General features: G+C 40.7%; 1 protein-coding gene across 1 annotated transcript in view; it reads left to right on the forward strand.

Moving 5' to 3' along the window:
• LOC108719099 (tumor necrosis factor receptor superfamily member 11A) overlaps window positions 1-13379 on the forward strand; it is a 51257-nt gene extending 37878 nt beyond the window's left edge. Inside the window, exons 8-10 of the mRNA XM_018267722.2 lie at window positions 2535-2587; window positions 11080-11647; window positions 12634-13379. Of these exons, the coding sequence (XP_018123211.1) occupies window positions 2535-2587; window positions 11080-11647; window positions 12634-13028 (1016 nt within the window). The 3' untranslated portion in view covers window positions 13029-13379. The remainder of the gene's footprint in view (window positions 1-2534; window positions 2588-11079; window positions 11648-12633) is intronic.
• The last annotated feature ends 5548 nt before the right edge of the window (window positions 13380-18927 follow it).

Consider the following 18927-nt stretch of genomic DNA (forward strand, 5'->3'; position numbering starts at 1 on the left):
CTTTAAAATGTCGTAAAAAGTGTCGTAGCAACAGCCGACAAATTCACAGAGCATTTCTCCGCCAATTTTCCGACATGTGCGACACTTTTGAATTAGTGTCGTTAAAAGTGGGCGTGGTTTTTTCGGCGCCACTTTTCCCGCCATTTTTATGAATTACTCGTAAACTCATTTTTTTTACCGACAATTTTTCAGACACTTTAGGCTCTCCAAAATGAAAATGTCAGACAAATTGTCGTTTAAAAAGTCTTGGTAAATGTCGTTTGTACGATGAAAAGATATACGACATTTTAGAAAATTGTCAGACTTACGAGACATTCAGAGATGGTAACATCTGCCTTTGTGAATTTGCCGTTCATACGACATTTTACAAATTTGTCGACCGCCACTTCTGGGTTACTTTTTTTACCGACACTTTTGTGAATTCCCCCCTATATCTTTAAGTAACCATTTTGTGGGGTATAATTTTCCTTTAAAGGCAATAACACACTGAGAGCTTTGTAACATCGCCTGCTTACATCAAAGCTCCAGTGGCAGTATTTCAAATGTAGTTTAGTGGTATATTAGTGTTCTATGGATAGTCTTCATGTGGTTTTCTGCATGTTTAACATTATCTGCATTCAGTCTATCCATGCGTTCCCCTCAGTACAGTCCCCATAAAAAAGTCTGAGACATTTAATTCCAAAAAACTTACCGTATGGGAATGCAGTTAGAAATGGCAGACAGATAGAATGCTACATGCTTTCAATCTTGATGCCCCACTCTTTTTTATAACAAAATAGCACACAACAAAAATTTGCTACAAATCTCCTCCAAATAAATGCCTTGCCCTTTGCTAACTCCTTCGTTTTTTAGAAGAAACTTAAAAAAACTAGGGATGCACCGAATCCAGGATTCGGTTCGGGATTCGGCCAGGATTCGGCCTTTTTCAGCAGGATTCTGCCGAATCCTTCTGCCCAGCCGAACCGAATCCGAATCCTAATTTGCATATGCAAATTAGGGGCGGGAGGGAAATTGCATGACTTTTTGTCAGAAAGGAAGTAAAAAATGTTTTCCCCTTCCCACCCCTAATTTGCATATGCAAATTAGGATTCGGTTCGGTTTTCGGCCGAATCTTTCACGAAGGATTCGGGGGTTCGGCACAAAAAGTGGATTCGGTGCATCCCTAAAAAAAACCAAGCAATATGTATGGCATCCCGCTGGCAATTTGCATTCTTGCCTGCAGGAAGGCATTTGGGGAGATTAATCACCCACAGTAGTGAAGATTTGTCGATTGGCAACTAATCTCCCTATGTGCCAACACCCTAGGCTATGTCACATGATGCACAACCTCTGCATTTTCTTTGCAGGAGGAGAGAAAAGGCTGGCGGAGAGGCTGAGGCTACATCTCATGTGACATTAGCTTTTGGGGGCAGAATTTTGCATTGTACCTGCCTTTCTATTTCAGTTATCCTCCAGGTCTATTAATAAGCTGGCTTGCTTTTTTCAAGCCTGTTTCAAGAGTCAAATATAAATATATACACAGCCAGACACTTCATTCAATTGCAATTACATTTACCTATAACGTTTAAGTCACTGGACATTTTAAACTAATGTATATTGTTATGTATATTGGAAAAAATTAGATTTTTTAGCATGGAAGGCCCCTTTAAATATGATGTTGCAAGTGGTTAGAACTTCCCACAAACAAGTCCATAGCATGGAGATTCAGAGGAAAGTGAGGTAAATCTTTTCTGAAAAAAAACAGCAAAAAATCTTAGATCTTGTACAGTACAGAATAGAGATGTCCACTAATCGATCATTCCAGACAAAATAAATCATTCTCGTGCGAGGGTTCTAAAAAAGCACTTTGCATCACACTCTGGTTTACTTCAATTTATTGGTGAAACTGGAATGACTATATGGAGTTACTAGGCTGGATGGGGCTGCATGCACTGCTTTCAAATGGGCCAATTAGTGGGGCTCTTTTAATGACTATATGAGTGCAGTTAACAGTAGCTCCTTGCCCTTATTCTCTGACATGCAATTGCTGATTGGCTGCTGTGGATAACTGCACTGCAGTTTAGTTCATGTGTTAGTAAATACTTTTTTTATTTAAAGGAAAAAGATTAACTCTTAGAATAAAATAATTTAATAAATACTCAGACTCTACAGCCACCCAAGGAGTGTTGTTCAATTATAAAGGAAAATGAAAGAAAAAGAACCTTGTTTTGTGACTGTATCAATTCACCAGACCTCCTAATTTTCGACTAGTAAATACGGCCCACTGTAATTTTCACAAATCAGAGAGCACAATTAACCCTTTGACTGATGATTTGTCAAGACTACCATGATTTGCTGTGATGTTTAGCAGTTAATAAGACAACATTTTCATTCAGTACTATCACATATACACATCATTTTTATGTCTGTCGCTTTGCAACTGGAACTGCCTAAGCACTACCAAGTGATACGTAGGTGTCTGCCTGCTGGGTATGTCACAAATTCAGCAACAATACATATAGCGTCCAATGTAATCCTGTCATTTTACCTCATAGGAAATCTGGAGCAGTGGATGACTGATTTGTGCCACCAGTTTCAAGAAGCTGAGGTAAAGTTTTCCTTGCAATGCTTTTTGCAGATACCAGACCTGTGGCCTCCACAGTGTTTTGAGGCTAGACTCCTTTAAGACAATATTTTGAATCCCTGACTGCATACTTTGTTTACTAGGATTATTGAGTGATAGCTGAAGTAGCCTTACTCTCTTGTGAAGCAGAGGAACCCCTGCCATCACCTATCTTCACTCACTGTTTACTGCAGAATTTGCTGCTGTGTAAACTGATTAGGAACCTACCCAATTGAGAGACCATATTATTAAAAGACTGGTAGAGACTAGGGTAAGATGCAAATGTACTCAAGGACAGGCATTGGTCAGAGAAGTCAGCAATAATCAGAGTCAAGGCACATGCAGAAGTCGAAACCAGGAAAGAACTACATAACAAATGCTTGGGCAGACAACTGGGGACCGAGAAGAAGGTCAATGTGTGCTGGTCTCCTGGTGTGCCTTACAGTGACATTTAAAAGGCCATGGGGTATATTTATCAAGGAGTGAAGTTAGAGATCACTATAGTCCGCTAGAGTAAAAATACAGCCTCTCTCCATTCATTTATATGGGATTTTTAAAGGCTTATTTATCAAAGGGTGAAAGTTCACCATTTGATAAATATGCCTTTAAAAATCCCATAGAAATGACTGGAGAGAGGTGGTATTTCACACTAGTGGACTGTGGCGATCTCTAACGTCACTCTTTGATAAATATACCCCCTTGTGTTGTAAATCACTGTTTTTGCGATCTGTAGCAGTTGAGGATCTATGTAGACTTAAATAATTCATAAGTGTGAGCCTAAAGAAGTTATATGTACAAATAGGGAAAATATGATCTTTCTCTATAATGTCATAAGCAATTTGTATCCGGATTTTAACTACTTAATTTAATAGTAGAATAGTATGAATAATAGAGTAGGAATAACAGATATGTGAACACCCATGCAAAGCCTTATTGCGCCAGCCTAAAGTTTCAGCTTGTCAATAGCAGCAATGATCCAGGACTTCAAACTTGTCACAGGGGGTCACCATCTTGGAAAGTGTCTTCGACACTCACATGCGCAATGGGCTCTGAGCAGCTGTTGAAAAGCTAAGCTTAGGGGTCGTTGCAAATTATCAAGTAGAAAATAAGGTTGGTCTTTAATATAAGCTGATGCTACAGGACTGATTATTCAATTCTGATGCTAGTTGCACTGGTTTCTGTGCTGCCATGTAGTAATTATCTGTACAAATTACATAAAAGCCTTATATTGTGACATTTATATTCTATGTGTACTGTATATTGTGAATGTGTCCCTAGGCTCAGTAAGTGACAGCAGCACAGAGCATGTGCAGTGAATAAGCAGAAAAGAAGATGGGGAGCTACTGGGGCATCTTTGGGGGCAAAAATAAGAATTCTAAGAAAATGTTTAAATTAAGTACAGCAGCAGAGCAGATGTAGTGCAAGATGAACAATGTTATTCACAAGTGACATTGAGTGAAGATTGTATAAAAATTTAAAAATATAAAAAAACAGCAGTGCAGTACAGTACACGAAATAACCATATTACATTAGGTGATGGTGAAATAAATGTAAATGGGCTGCACTATGAGAAAATTTAAAAAAGAAACAGTGCAGTATTAAAGTGCATAGTATGTGAATTGTATAGTATTGTATTGTGGTGACGTAGTGTCACATACTGTAGGTCAAGTAGGTGCAAGTAAGAAAAAGAAAGGGAGGGGAGATTATGGGTAAGGTGGCATGAACCATGTTATTTACATAGTGACAGTGGGTGAAGATTGTATAAAAAATATAGAAATAAAAAAAAACCGCAGTGCAATATATGACAATATAAAAAACAGCATTGCAATATATGACAATATAAAAAAACAGCAGTATAATAATGTATTGTGGTGAAGAAGTGTGTCACATAGATCAAATAGGTGCAAGTGAGAAAAAGAAGAGGGGAGGGATATGGGAGATTATGGGGTAAATTCACTAACATGCGAAAATTCGCCAGCGATGGCTTTGCGCATATCGCAACACTTCGCCAGGTGTAAATTCACCTGGACAACGCTTATTCACGAAGCTCCGAAGTTGTGCGCAGGGTACCGAACGCTGGCAAAATTAGGCCATCGAAATTATGCTCAGCAGTCCGAAGTTACGCTAGCGTTGGCTAATTAGTGTACGGCGTGCAGTTAAAGTACAATGGCCGCATATGCTGCAGCACATACAGTAGATTACACAAGGCCAGGGAACCTTAATAAAATTATGTAAAAGTTGTTATAATGCCCTACACATGTGCCCACAGTATAGTTTAGGTGCCATATGTTAGCAAATGTAGGGGGGAAGGAGGATACCCGAAAAAAAAATGTACAATCTTTTTCAGTCTATCACCCTTTAAATAGGTAAAAACGCCAATGTTTTTTGGGACTTAGAAAAATTTTAAACTTTTTTTTGAGGAACTCCTATCTACTTTATTGCACTTCGCCTGGTCTGAGGTGGCAAAGGCAAGTCTGGCGATAGAGGTAAGGGTCAGTAAAATCAAAAACATAGTGAATTTGCATAGTAACGCTCTTCTGACAGACCGTAAAAATTCGCCTGGCGTTAGAGTTCGAAGTTGCGCCAGAGTCCTAGGCGAAATTACGCCAGCGAATTTATGCCAGCTACCGTTAGTAAATTGGCGAAGTGCCGAAATGACATCACGCTGGTGAATTTTCGCCAGCGTTAGCCACTTCACCCTTTAGTGAATTTGCCCCAATGTCTCTCAGTTCTGGCCAGGATACTGCAAAAATTTTTCCCTGATTTAAGTAGGTAAAACAGTCCATTATTGGGATGTGATGGGTCCTTAAGAATCCTGAGGGCTTTGGTCCTGCATCTCTTGGTGTAAATGTTCAGCAAAATGGAAAAGCTGACCTGCAGCAGCGTTCTGCTGCACATATCACTCTCTGAAGTGCTTTGAGGTCCTGGAAACAGCTGTTTCCAAACCAGGATGTAATGTTCGGTGTTAGGACACTTTCCACAGCACCAAAGTAGTAGGATGTTCGAAGTGACTCCAAACTTCCTCAGCTGTCGAAGATGGTACTGATGCTGCGTTGCCCTTTTGATTTGAACTTGGATGTGTTTAGACCATGTCAGGTCCTCAGAGATGTGGATTCTGAGGTATTTAAAACTGCTCACCCTCTCCACTAGGGTCCAACTGATGTTAAGGGGTTTGTAGTTTCATTGCTGTGAAAGTTGTTTCCCAATTTCGAGAAGTGTCTTTCTGTCTTAAGCAACCAAGCAAGATGATGTATGTATGTTCAGAAGTTACGAAATAAACTAAAAAAGGGCAGGCTAGAAGGAGCCGTCAGGAAGGCGTCTGGACGTAGCCGCGCCATAATTTACTGAGGTGTAGGACTGTGGGGGCACTCCTGGGCACTCACCCACCTGTATGGTTTACCCAGACACTTACTGTTTCTTCTGTGTCTTCCTGTCATTTAGGCACGTTGGAGCACTTCCGGACGGCATACTGCTCGGACTTGCTTTTACTCGAGTCTCCGGCTTCCATGCTGTTGTAGGCTGCGTCTGTAACTTGGGACTATTTCGCTCATTTTTGTCCCGGTTTGTAGCGGGTGTTTCCAGGGCTAGATCCCGCTGTTTTCCTGGGCTCTGGGTCTTCCCTACTGCCGGATGGGTGCAGATTGTAGTTGGTGCCCCGGGAGTGCTGGTGAAACACTTCCTCCTGAGCCATTTGAATGTTTAATCCTATAATATATATATATATATATATCTCCCAACTGTCCCATTTTGAGCGTGACAGTCCCTATTTTGACAGCTCAAACCGCAGTCCCAGCTTGTTACTGAAATGTCCCAACTTTCTCTTTGATCTCCTGCACCGAACAGTCAAAAACGGATACAAAATTTCTAACTTAATTGGCTTTTGGCAGAGAGCCCAGAACAGCCACCAGGTGCACTTGGATACATCTTTTAACTTGGACATCTTTTAACCCACTTTTTACACTGAACTATTCCTAATATCATAAACGCTATTAACCCTATTTGTTCCTACACATGTTAAAAATTTAAGTTAGTTTTGACCTTTTGAATCTAGTTTCTCCCTGGTGCACAATGTGGGAGGATTCCGCAACTCCCAAAGATCAGTGCAAATAGGACACACTGGCACTAAAGGCAAAGGAATGCAAGGTTACCCCTTGCTGTTTATTTAATGCAAACGTTGCACGTTCACATTAAATAAACAGAAAGGGGTAACCCTGCATTCCTTTGCCTTGAGTGCCAGTGTGTCCTATTTGCAACAAATAGTAGTGACAGTCTCCTGGTAGCCAAATCATCAAAAAACAAATCATCTCCAGCACCTCCCCTTCACTTGCTCTGCTGAATGTCTGGTTTGGTTAAGCTGGCCATAGACACAAAGATGCTGTCGTACAAGGAAAGGAAGATTCTTACAATTTTCGGCCCGTGTGTGCATTTTTCGCACCATGTCGATCGGTCGTTCAGTCGATCAGACAGGTTAAAAGATTTGTATTGGCTACCAGGAGACTGTCACTACTATTTGTTGCAAATAGGACACACTGGCACTCAAGGCAAAGGAATGCAGGGTTACCCCTTTCTGTTTATTTAATGTGAACGTGCAACGTTTGCATTAAATAAACAGCAAGGGGTAACCTTGCATTCCTTTGCCTTTAGTGCCAGTGTGTCCTATTTGCACTGATCTTTGGGAGTTGCGGAATCCTCCCACATTGTGCACCAGGCTATCTTACAGAAGGTGTGTTTAGTGTGTGCACAGCTTCACCTGTTCCCGACTACTATTTGTTGGACATAACTTTCGTACAATTGCTGTCACGGGCAGTCTGATTACTACGTTATTTAATGTGGGTGGCAGGACGGAGTGGCACAGACTATAGTTCATCTGACTTTTAGACTTTATCTGCAGTCTATGGCCAGCTTTAGTATTGCAAATGGTACTTCCTCATTAGCATAACATGATGATGTCAGCGTGAGACAAGCAGAGCTATACAATAGCAGCCCAAGTCCCTCCCCCACATCCCTCTCTGCTCCAGCCTAATTACGTCCTGCCCTACGTCTCTCTGCCCTAGCCTAATAAGTCCCGCCCCCACATCTCTCTGCTCCCAGCCTAGTTTACACCTGCCTCCATGTCTCTCTGCTATTTGAGTCTTTCCCCATGGATTTTATTTGATTGTGTTTTTTGGATTCAACCAATTAATAATTATAATTACTAATAATTATATATTATACAGTATATAATGAAGTTTGGTGCAATTTCAAGTTTATTTAAAAAAACTCTGGGTTGGTTACTGAAATCAGCCTAATTTAATCCTACCCTGTGTGTCTCTGCTCCCAGTCCCGCCCTGTGTCTCTATAAAATTCACAATTTTGATAAAAAGGTCTCCCCATGTCTGCTTTAAAGGAGAAGTAAACACCTTATTAAAAAAAACCCTACCCCCTCACCCTACATAGACCCACTCCCTCCTCTCCCCCAGCCTAGCTGCTACTCGGGGCAAATGCCCTAAACTTTTTACCTACCCCTCGGTACACATCGGAGTTCACGGCAGCCATCTTCTTCTCTTCGGTCTTCACCGGGAAGTAATTTCTGTATCGGCGCATGCGCAATTGGAGCAGTCTTCAGGTTTTTGTCAACTGCGCATGCGCGGAAAGTCACGAAAATTGCTGAAGCAGCAGAAGAAGGTAGCAGCCAGGATAGGGGGAGGAGGGAGGGGGGTCTATGTAGGGGGGTAGTTTTTTTTTTAATGAGGTGTTTACTTCTCCTTTAAGTCACATTTAGGGATTGTCTTAGCCCCAGAGCTGTTCATGCAACAGTAAAGAAGTTTGAGCTGTTGAGGCAACAGTAAAGCAGCACTGAAGGTGTCATGTGACCTTATTATGATGATGTCATAGGAAAGTGGAAAGGATATATATGAGTAGCAGTATATATAGGTAGGACAGCACGGCGACTCAGTGGGTTCAATACCAATCTGGGCCCTTTCTGTAAGGAGTTTGTATGTTCTCCCCGTGTCTGTGTGGGTTTCCTCCGAGTACTTCGGTTTCCTCCCACATTCCAAAAACATATGGGAGGTGGGCAGAGGCGCTAGGTAGCCAGGCTTAGGCGTGTGGAGAGACCCCTGGGGAGGATAGGGACATAGGCAAAAGGGAATAGGGTCTCCCCTCCACTCACCCAGCCAGGCTTAGGCATTTATAGGCCATGGGTCTGTTACATTAGCTCAGGGGTGTCCAAACTTTTGGCTCGCCGGGCCACATTGGAAAAAGATAAAATTGTCTGGGGCCACACATGACATACACAAAAACACCTTTGATTTGTAAGAGTAAAGGAAATACACAGAAAAGAACTACAATGCCAGTTGGATAACCAGATGGAGCTATACACTGGAATATGGGACACCTGATATTAAATAGACTTATTATTATTACTAACTGGGCAATGGGCAGAGTCCCCCCTCCTCCTATTTCCTCGGGAACCAAGCGTTTCAAGCTGGGCCGCATTCATATGCATCCTGGGCCGCATGTGGCCCTCGGGCCGCAGTTTGGACACCCCTGCATTAGCTAGAGGGAAGCTAGTTCCTGGGGAGGAGGGGTCCCCTTTTCCACCCTTGAGACGCATTCAAATGTAAAATAACCTGCATTGAGGCCACTCGGAACAAGATAAAATGCAAATTGCCCTGTTAGTTTGCATGGACAGTGTTCTCCCTCAGGAATTTTTTCTACCGGGTGGGATGAAAAAGTAACCGGGTGGGGGGGGAATATAAAACATGCAACCAGTGCAAATAGCATTAAAATTCAATAATCCGTCCTGTAGCATTAGCTTATAGTACAGACAAATCTAATTTTCTGCTCAATAATTTGTGACTTTTCAACAGCTGCTCAGAGCCCACTGAGCATGTGAGTGTCACAGACACTTTCCAAGATGGTTACCTCCTGTGACAAGTTTGAAATCCGGGATCATTGCTGCTATTGAGAAGCTGAAACTTTAGGCTGGTGCAATAAGTTTCTAAAATAAGGCATTTTTAGCCATATTCATTTTTAGGGTATAGTTCTTCCTTAAAGGAGAAGGAAAGCTACAGAGGCATTTTATTGCCAATACATTAGCTGCAACAGTGCAAGCTAGAGTGCTATATTTATTCTTCAGAATGTTTTACCATACCTGAATAAAAAGCTCTAGAAGCTCTCTGTTTGTTTAGGATAGCAGCTGCAGTATTAGCTTGGTGTGACATCACTTCCTGCCTCACTTATAGCTCTGGGCTCAGATTACAGCAGAGAATGGAGGGGTTGGGGAAGAGGAGCAAACTGAAGATGCCGGGGGCAATGAGGTTTAAGATGAAGGCAGGAAGTCTGATACAGAAGCCCATGTGTACACAATAGAAGGAAAGAAATGCTGTGTTTCTTTTGACAGAGGACTCAGAGCAGCATAACTTTGAGGGTTTACTGGTATATTTAGGTGGACCTTTCTGATAAGGCTTACTTAGTTTTAACCTTTCCTTCTCTTTTAACTATAAAAATGCAGTGTTCAAAACATAGAAACCAGACTACATTAAAGCTACATCTTATTCCTTAAACTTAAAGGAACAGTTCAGTATAAAAATAAAAACTGGGTAAATAGATAGGCTGTGCAAATAAAATATGAGTGAAAGAGTGAAATTTCACCACTCTCCAATCATTTCTATGGGATTTTGAAAGGCTTATTTGTCAAAGGATCCTCCTGTCACTGTGCTTAATAGCTGGATGAGCAGGTATTTTCGGATGCATTGTGACATTGCAGATAAGCGTTTGAATAGTACAGTATAAGCACTTATATAAAACAGTTACTTTAGCCCATAAGTTGTATGTTGATCTTTAAAGGGGATATGAAAGTAAGAGCAGACTGGATCAATGTGTCAATTAATAAAACGTCTGTAAAGGAGTAGATTCTTGCTGACTTTCTAGATCATAATAAACATTTTACTTTGTTACTTGCACAGTGACAGACAGAAGCATTGATATTGTATAGAACAGATTTGCACATTTTTAGGCACTCTGTACTTTAATTTTGTTTCTATAAAACCACCTGTTTATCAGGTGCTGCTATGATTATAGAATCATGTGTTAAAGAAGCAAATAACTTCAGACACAACATTCACAGCAATAGTTTTCTTTATGACAGTATTCATTTTAGAGGAAATTCTGCAGAATGTGTTTCATGTTTCTGGCGAGTGGCCAGTTACAAGGGGCGGCAAAAAGCCACCTCTTGTAACTTCAAGAGCCGAATTTCCAGGTTTTAAAACAGAAAATTGGCTCCGCTAGTGCAAAGAGCGCAATTGCGCTCACTTCACTAACGATGCTGCCCCCTTTTGACCCGCTCCCACGCTGATTTTTAAGCATGGAGAGGGAGGGCGGCAGCAGCCCCAGGATTGGCGCTGTCCACAAAGAGAGTTAGGGCAGAACTACACAGGAGATTTTGTTCAAATGTTGTAAATGATTTAAAAAAGCATATTTTACTTTCTTTACAGAAAAAATCCCCATGCAATATTTGCACAAGAACAAATAATTATAGACAAGGACAACAGAATTTTACACCATATGTGACTGTTTCCATGGAGAACGATTGTGACGCGGCCCATAAAGATCCTAAGGAGCAACGTGGTGGTCCAGGGACAAGCTGTGTTAGAGAATATGAGGTGAAACAAGGAAGAAGTGGCCCTATAGAAAATGAATACTTAGAAAGGAAGTATGCTATGGCGACAGATGGACCAGCATGTGTGTCAGATACAGCAGAAAGCTCAGTGGAGAGTGAGACCATTAGTTCCTTTTACACTGGTCCTGATCACCCTCTGCATTTACAGAAAGATGCTTGTGGACAGTCTGCCAGAGAGCTTACTGGGAAACACATTGTTAACAGTAACTATGGTAACTGCAGCATGACAGAACCCATGAGCAGTATGAATGGATGTTGTTCACAATTGAGTTCAAGCGGATTTTCCTTGCAAACAAATGGACCCCCAAGTATGACTTCCTCTGAGGAGACAGATTCTCACAATGATGGGAGCACTCCTACATCGGAAACACCACCGTTATCTGGTGAGAGGTCTTCCATATTGCCGTTATTTATTGTTTTTGTATTTTCCTGATTTAGAAGACAGTTATGTTAAGCTCTTCACATTCTAGTTAAATATATCCAGGAGGCTGGAAAAACAGCAAATGCATATATATTGCCATTCCCAAGAAAATTATATATGGGGATTTTTTGTGACCACACGTGGTTCTAGAATTCTGATGACATTTGCAGGTGCTGGCTGTCAGATCAGATATCTATTGGGCAGATTAAACATGGCAATAAAAACAGAAATAACATAATAGAAATATGGAGAGGGGGCGGCCTACATTAAATTTTGGGAGTACAGTTATGCCTTCCTGTTAGCCTACCAACATGCATGCATGTACACCATTTTATTCATGTAGGAACTGAATAAACAGTAAATGTTGTTGCTGTGTTTGGACTTAAAGCAAGATGTGGTTTGAAAATTGAGGCCTCCAACAACTTCTGTGACAATGGACTGTGCTGATCTATAAGTATAATATTAACCCATGGCAATTAAAATACGTTCTGCTTCACTGTGAAGAGGGAAGAACAGTCAGCAAAAGGCAACATTTGGTACACATTTCCACAATTATGGTGAAATCCAGACTCACTACAACTGCTTTGTGTATGATGCTAATACAGCATACAACAGGAAAGTGAACTTGAGCACAATATAGCTTTATTGCAGGTTTTTTTGAGTCTGCTTTGTCAGTATGAAGATGAAATAAAGAAGTAGGGATCAGATTTTTGATCTGGTGCTCCCTACAAAGAGCAGCACACCCCTTGTACTTGCACCCAAAGGCTTAGAAAATGAGCCTTATAGACTTTACTGCAGTCTTTGCCTGACCTAAACAAACTAAACAACCTACTTTTTATTTTTTAGGCAGCCCCTCTCCTGCTTAGGCAATAAAACATTGTTGACACATATTAGAATAAAAATTAGAAATGTAACTGTATAATAATTTGATTTATTTTCATCTCTTAGGACAAGTTACAGGAAATAATAACACAACTGTCATTTCAAACGGTTCAGTAATGAACATAAAAGCTGATGTACTTTTATTGGTCCTAAGCCCAACTTCCCAAGATGCACCTACAACACCTGACAGCAACGATGGAAATATGGGGAAACCAGTGCAAGAGGAAAATCAATGCCGTTGTGACAGTTTTGTTGCAAACACAGAAAATCATGTAGGCAAATACACACAATATTCTGATGATCTTTCAAAATCATCTCAAAATACAGAAAGTTGGACATCTAGCACAGACTTTATACAAGGCAGTGGTAGCCCACTCATTTTAAGTCAGGAACTAAATAACATTTGTCCATGCCAAAATATTTGCCTATCACCAGTGCAAGAGGAAGGGAAACCTGAATAAACTCTCTGAGGAGCAGGATGGATATTTCACAAATGCAAGAAGATGTCAGTTGGGCCTACCACACGCGCCCAGTCATGCTTTTGAATTAATTTGCAGGATTACCTAGGTTGTGCTGGCAAGAACAGAATGAGAGCTGATGGAATGCAAAAGCAAAAATGGAAAAGTTGTGCAGTGGACCACTTGTTTTTGTCAAGATGATGGAATGCACCCAGAAGCTAAGAAGAGTTTTTTGTTGTACTGAAAGAAGAAAATGTTTTAATCTTTGTGAATGTGGATTTGAAAACTTGCAGTCTATGAAACCAATTTAGATTTAAATACACTTTTACCTATGGATAAATGGTTTTACAGAGACTGGTTTCAGTGTTTGCAAGTGGGGCTTGCATTGTGCACTGGGATGACTACTGGTGTATATGAGGTGTATGTTGTGGATCAACTGGGAAAGTCAATCAAGTAAATTTTTTAGGTTTCTTTTTAATTAAATGAACATTATTGGAAAAACAAATGAGTGGAACATAAACAACACACTGCACCTTCTCTCTTAAAATGCTGCTGGGTTGAGATTGCTTTCAGCAAAGGAATTTTTAACAAGTTCCTTTACCCTATTTAGTTATATACAGTAGAAACTTGGATGCAATTATGAGCGAATTTGAAGCCTCCTATTGTTTAAAACTATCAAATGTATAAAAAAAAAATGTATAGCAATTGAGCAAACACAGAGAAGGATACCTAGTAGCTTATGTATCCACTATGTGATTCTCTAGTTAACTTGTTCAGGTGCTGAAGTTAGGATAATTTTAAAACTCAACCTTTATTGAATAAATTAAAAAGAAAACCACGCTGACAAAGAAACAAAACCCATCACTGAAAATTAACCACAGTGATGCTGGACCGTGTCCATAAAATACAAAAAGATAAAAACACATAGGATGGAACCGTGGAGGAATTGTGAGCTGATAATTCTCAGTCACAGTTTTTTAAGGATAGTAACAATAGGGTGTAAGTTAATTCCGCTCTTTATATGTCTGTTTTAGTAATATATATGGTACACCCATTTTACTCCAAGTTTCAAAGTTATAGCCTTGAGGCAAGACTGACACTCAGGGGCACATTTATTTAGCTCGAGTGAAGGAATAGAATAAAAAATACTTCGAATTTTTTATTTATTTTTTTGGCTACTTCGACCATCGAATTGGCTACTTCGACATTCGACTACGACTTTGACTTCGAATTGAACTATTCGAACTAAAAATCTTTCGACCATGCGACCATTCCATAGCCGAAGTACTGTTTCTTTAAAAAATACTTCGACCCCCTACTTCGCCAACTAAAACCTACCGAACATCAATGTTAACAAATTTCTAACAAATTTGGGATCGAAGGAAAATCCTTCGATCGATTAAAATCCTTCGAATCGTTCGATCGATCGCAGGAAATGCCGTAAATACTTCCATATTCGAAGTCGAAGGATTTTACTTCGACGGTCGAATATAGAGGGTTTATTAACCCTCGATATTCGACCCATAGTAAATGTGCCCCTCAGTGTAAGCAGTATTACTGAGTTATCGTGTAGCTTTCAAATTGGCAAAAAAACAGAAAAAACCACAAAAGGACCTCCAAACCAACCTTCCATACGTTTCCCAGATATTCTACCTAGCTACGTAGGGAGCGCATGGGAGCTGGTCTAACTAGAGCTCAGCTTTGTAAACCGAATAACTGAATTATTTTAAATATGTAAGGGGTCATTTGAATTATGGAAGGAAGGGATGCAATGTACAAAAAATTTATGCAAACCCCCCCCCCCCCCCAACTAGCCTGTGCCTGCTGATGCAGTGTTCTGTGCCTTCTGCTGAATAAGAACTAAAAGTTACTCTTGCGCGTTCAGCAGGGGACTTAATATAGTGAATAAAGTACCCCCTTTTGTAAAATATAGGGATATTATAAGTTAAAGAGGAGTTTCATGACCATATAAAAACACGAGGCCGAAGGCCGAGTGTTTTTATACAGGTCATGGAACTCCGAGGTAACTTCTAATATCCTCATATTTTACAACTGGGGTTACTTTATTTATTATAATACAAATTTCAATGAGTCATGTGACAGAAATGACATCAGAACTCACCGTTTATAACTGATGACATCAGAACTCACCGTTTATAAGGATATAATTTACAGGATATTCATGGCTTTTGTGTATTATATACTGTATAAGCACCACATAAGCTACTGAAGGATAAACCTATAATAGACTATACTGTTAAAACAATACATTGACAGCAACCACCTCAGATTTTGAAAGCTGTAGGTTTAAATTAATTACTCTTAAAAGGGTAGGGGATAGTATATCAGAAATAAAGACTTTTTTTCAGTTGCTTTTTATTTTTTACCGTTTTTCTGGAGCAGCTCATGAGGTGGGGTATGTGACACTGTAAAACTGTTAATTTGATACATTAGTTGATACATTTCTTGAGCAGAATCCCTGAGTTTCATTAAAGACAGCTATTATAATTGATCACAGTTAGAAAATAGAAAGCAACTGGAAAAGGTATTTATTTCTGGTGTGCTATCTGTATCCAAATGAAAAAATATTTGGAATGTGAACATTCTCTTTAACATTCATATGTCTGTATTAGGGCTGAACTCCATGAGCGCTTTTGTAAGATGGTGTTCAATCGACAACACATCCTACAAGTCAGATGTTGTCTCGTGGGTTAAAATATAAAAAGGGACTGATACACAAATCGTATGTATAAACTACATGTAAAATTTTCCATCCGACACAACACGACTGTCGAATGTGGACTCTGCTGCATCTTCATCCGAAAAGATGAAAACGCATGGTGTTGGAAAGACTTTTTTTCTCATTGAAATATATTGACGGATGTAAATGCATGAACAAAAGACTCCATCCAACATATGTGATCTGACTTTACATTGTAGCCTAGGGGCATCAGATTTTGTAGCATCTTACAAAAGCTTGTGCTGTTGTGTGGTGTTGCAAGACCTTGCATGGCGTTACATGGCATGATCAGATAAAATCTGATCAAAATCTCCCGTGTAGTTATACCCTTAGGGAAAACTCTGTTGTATTGACAATCTTCTGTTTTCAGAAGGCAGCTGCACACTGAAAATTCATGCAAAAGGTCCAATTAAGGATGCAATGGTCAGACCAAAGTCCACTTTATAATGACAGATTATTATTAAGTATTACAGTCTGATGCAGTCTCATCTTTTTTAGCCAGCTTTGTTAGAAATATAATACAGCTGTAAGTGCTAGGCTGCAGAATAAATATTGTAAATATTCCTGTGTCCATGCATACATTTTCATTCTGGCTTCATATTTTTCAAGCTGCCTTCAACGGACACATTTTTCACAATAAATATTGCTTTGTAATATAATGCTAATAATTAATTGCTGTTCTCATTACTGTCAAATGGTAATACTGCAATGGAGAGAAGTTATGTTTTCATCGAAATACAAAGAATTCGTAATATAGGTGTTACAAATGCCAACAAATCAGCATTTAGTTTTGATCAGACTACTACAAGTTTTGAAAATGAAAGCAAAATTGTATCTGTCGCTGTGGTATCTGCACTGGTACATTTAACGTGTGTTAGCAAATCAGCCCTCGTGATCAAAACACAAATTTCATATTGTGTTAAAAAAGTGACATTTTCTGGTGGTGGTATTTCAGTTAGTTAAGAAAAAGGTGGATATTGAACCATGTTTTCCCCCTCAGTTAGGGGTATATTCAGGGGCAATCCTGGCCTGAAGCCACCTGAGGCGACGTTCGCTGTGCCACTCCCCTCTCGCCCCCTGCACTTAACTTTACATAGATAGAGGAGGTCTGCGAGGGGGGCGTATCGCTAGCACAGAGTGAAAGGCTTCCAATGCCCAGCCCTGCACAAGCCTGACCAGAGTGCAGAGATCAGCAATACAGCTTTATGCAGGCACGTACGTACCTGCAAACTTAATTAGCAAGCAGTAAACTGTGGATGCGATAATGCAGAAGGGGGCAGCTGCAGTAGCCAATAGTGTCCACATGAGGCACACTCATGACGTAAACAAATGCCGCCCCTTCTGGTTATGTATATTTTGCTGTCTGAGGCAGGATTCTCAAATCGCCACATAATAAAAGCACCCCTGGTCATATTCATTCTTTGGTTTAGTATACAAGCATTATTCTGATAGTATTACTAAAGATTTTCAGTTACAAACTAGCAATGGGAGTCAGGTCCGGACTGAGAATTAAAATAGGCCCTGGCATTTCAAGTATACAGAGGCCCAATCAGCCCACACAGAGCTCTAAACAGCCCCCACCAGCCCACTAAATAGTGACTTTCTATAGCACCTTATAGCAGCCCCTCTGGCATTTGCCAGAACCGACAGATTGGCAGTCCGGGCTGATGGGAGCGGTGCAGTACTGAGTTTGACTTAGTATCAACTGGCCTATACAGATTAGCTAATAAACCACTTTTTATTTTTTTCAGATATGTTTTGGGGTCTGATAACTGCGAAGATACCTGGTGGTGTTGGGGGCTGGAGGGGATGCCCGCCACATCCTCTTCCATGCGAAGTTTCAACTTCGGTACTGCGCTCAGGTTTTTGACGTGTGGATGCATCTGTCGTCATTTCGCATGGTGCCAAATTCAAATATTTAAAGGTGTCATGCTCTTTTTCTCACAGCCTAACATAAGGTCTGATTTATTAGTTCCTGGGTGCCATTCTGAGTGTTCCTGTTCCTGACCTTGCCTGTCTCTGACCTTGTCTAGTCTGCTGCCTGTCCTGTGCTTGTGTATTGACTACTCTCTTGGCTCCTACTTTGTACTGCCAAACTGGTGTGTTTGACTTGGCCTGTGACCTCAACTATTCTCTCATCTCCTGAATCTGTACTGCCTTTCCTGATTGGTACTGACCCGGCCTGTTCCCCGACCATGCTTCTTGTTCTCCTTTTGTTTCCCTTGCCTGCCCAGAACTCTCTCCCTGGTCCTCTCACGCTAAAAACTGGCGGAGGGCTCCTCCCAAAGCCAAAGGTGGTTGTTATGGGCGGAAGAGAGAGCCGGGACCTTGGAGCCAGTTCTGGGTTTGGGACTCCATTCAAAGTCAGAGGCAAAGTAAACTTTTTTGTCATCTCAGCAGTATACGAATACACAGTGAGATGAGACGATGTGGCTCCAGCTAGTACAGATATCAGAGTGTCTCTGAGGTAGTCCAGGTGTGTAAAGTACAGAAGTGTAAAACAATAGTTCAGCTCACTATTCAGGTGTGTCTGGAATGTAGTGGGACGGCAGGCAGTGAGTTGAGGAGTCTTGATAGCTTGTGGAAAAAAGCTTTCACACAGCGAAAGCGTCTGCCGTATGGGAGCAACGTGAACAATCCGTTTGAGGGGTGTTTGGAGTCCAGTGTGATGCAGGAGGCCTTTCTTGCTCAGTGCTTGTGAGTGTCCTGCAGTGTTAGAAGAGCCGCTCCAATGATGTTGCCAGCTGCTCTGACAGTCCGCTGTAGACTTTTTCGGTTAGCAGAGCTGGCACTACTGTACCAGACAGAGATGCAGCTAGTCAGTACGCTCTCTATGGTGCCCCTGTAGAACACTGTGAGGGTGAAAGGCGGAAGGCTGGCTAGAGTTACTTGGTATCCTGCGATGAAAAAAGCACAATGCAATTCTATTCTTTTAATGTAAATGTTTCAGGCTGAACCTTTTCTACACAGGGAAGCGGAGTTCTGTTACTAAAACCTGCTCTCTAGTGGCTGAAAAGGTGAATTACAACCTCCTGACTTAAGATTGCTTTCTTTTTTTATGAATATGTTCCAGAGAAATATTCCAACTAATCTTTATGTACAAAACGAAAAGCCCCCTATCATAAAAACTTCAGTATGTTATCCGACAGGGAAAATCCAATA

The sequence above is a fragment of the Xenopus laevis genome, chromosome 6L (assembly GCF_017654675.1).
Source record: "Xenopus laevis strain J_2021 chromosome 6L, Xenopus_laevis_v10.1, whole genome shotgun sequence".
NCBI classification, from domain to species: Eukaryota; Metazoa; Chordata; class Amphibia; order Anura; family Pipidae; genus Xenopus; species Xenopus laevis.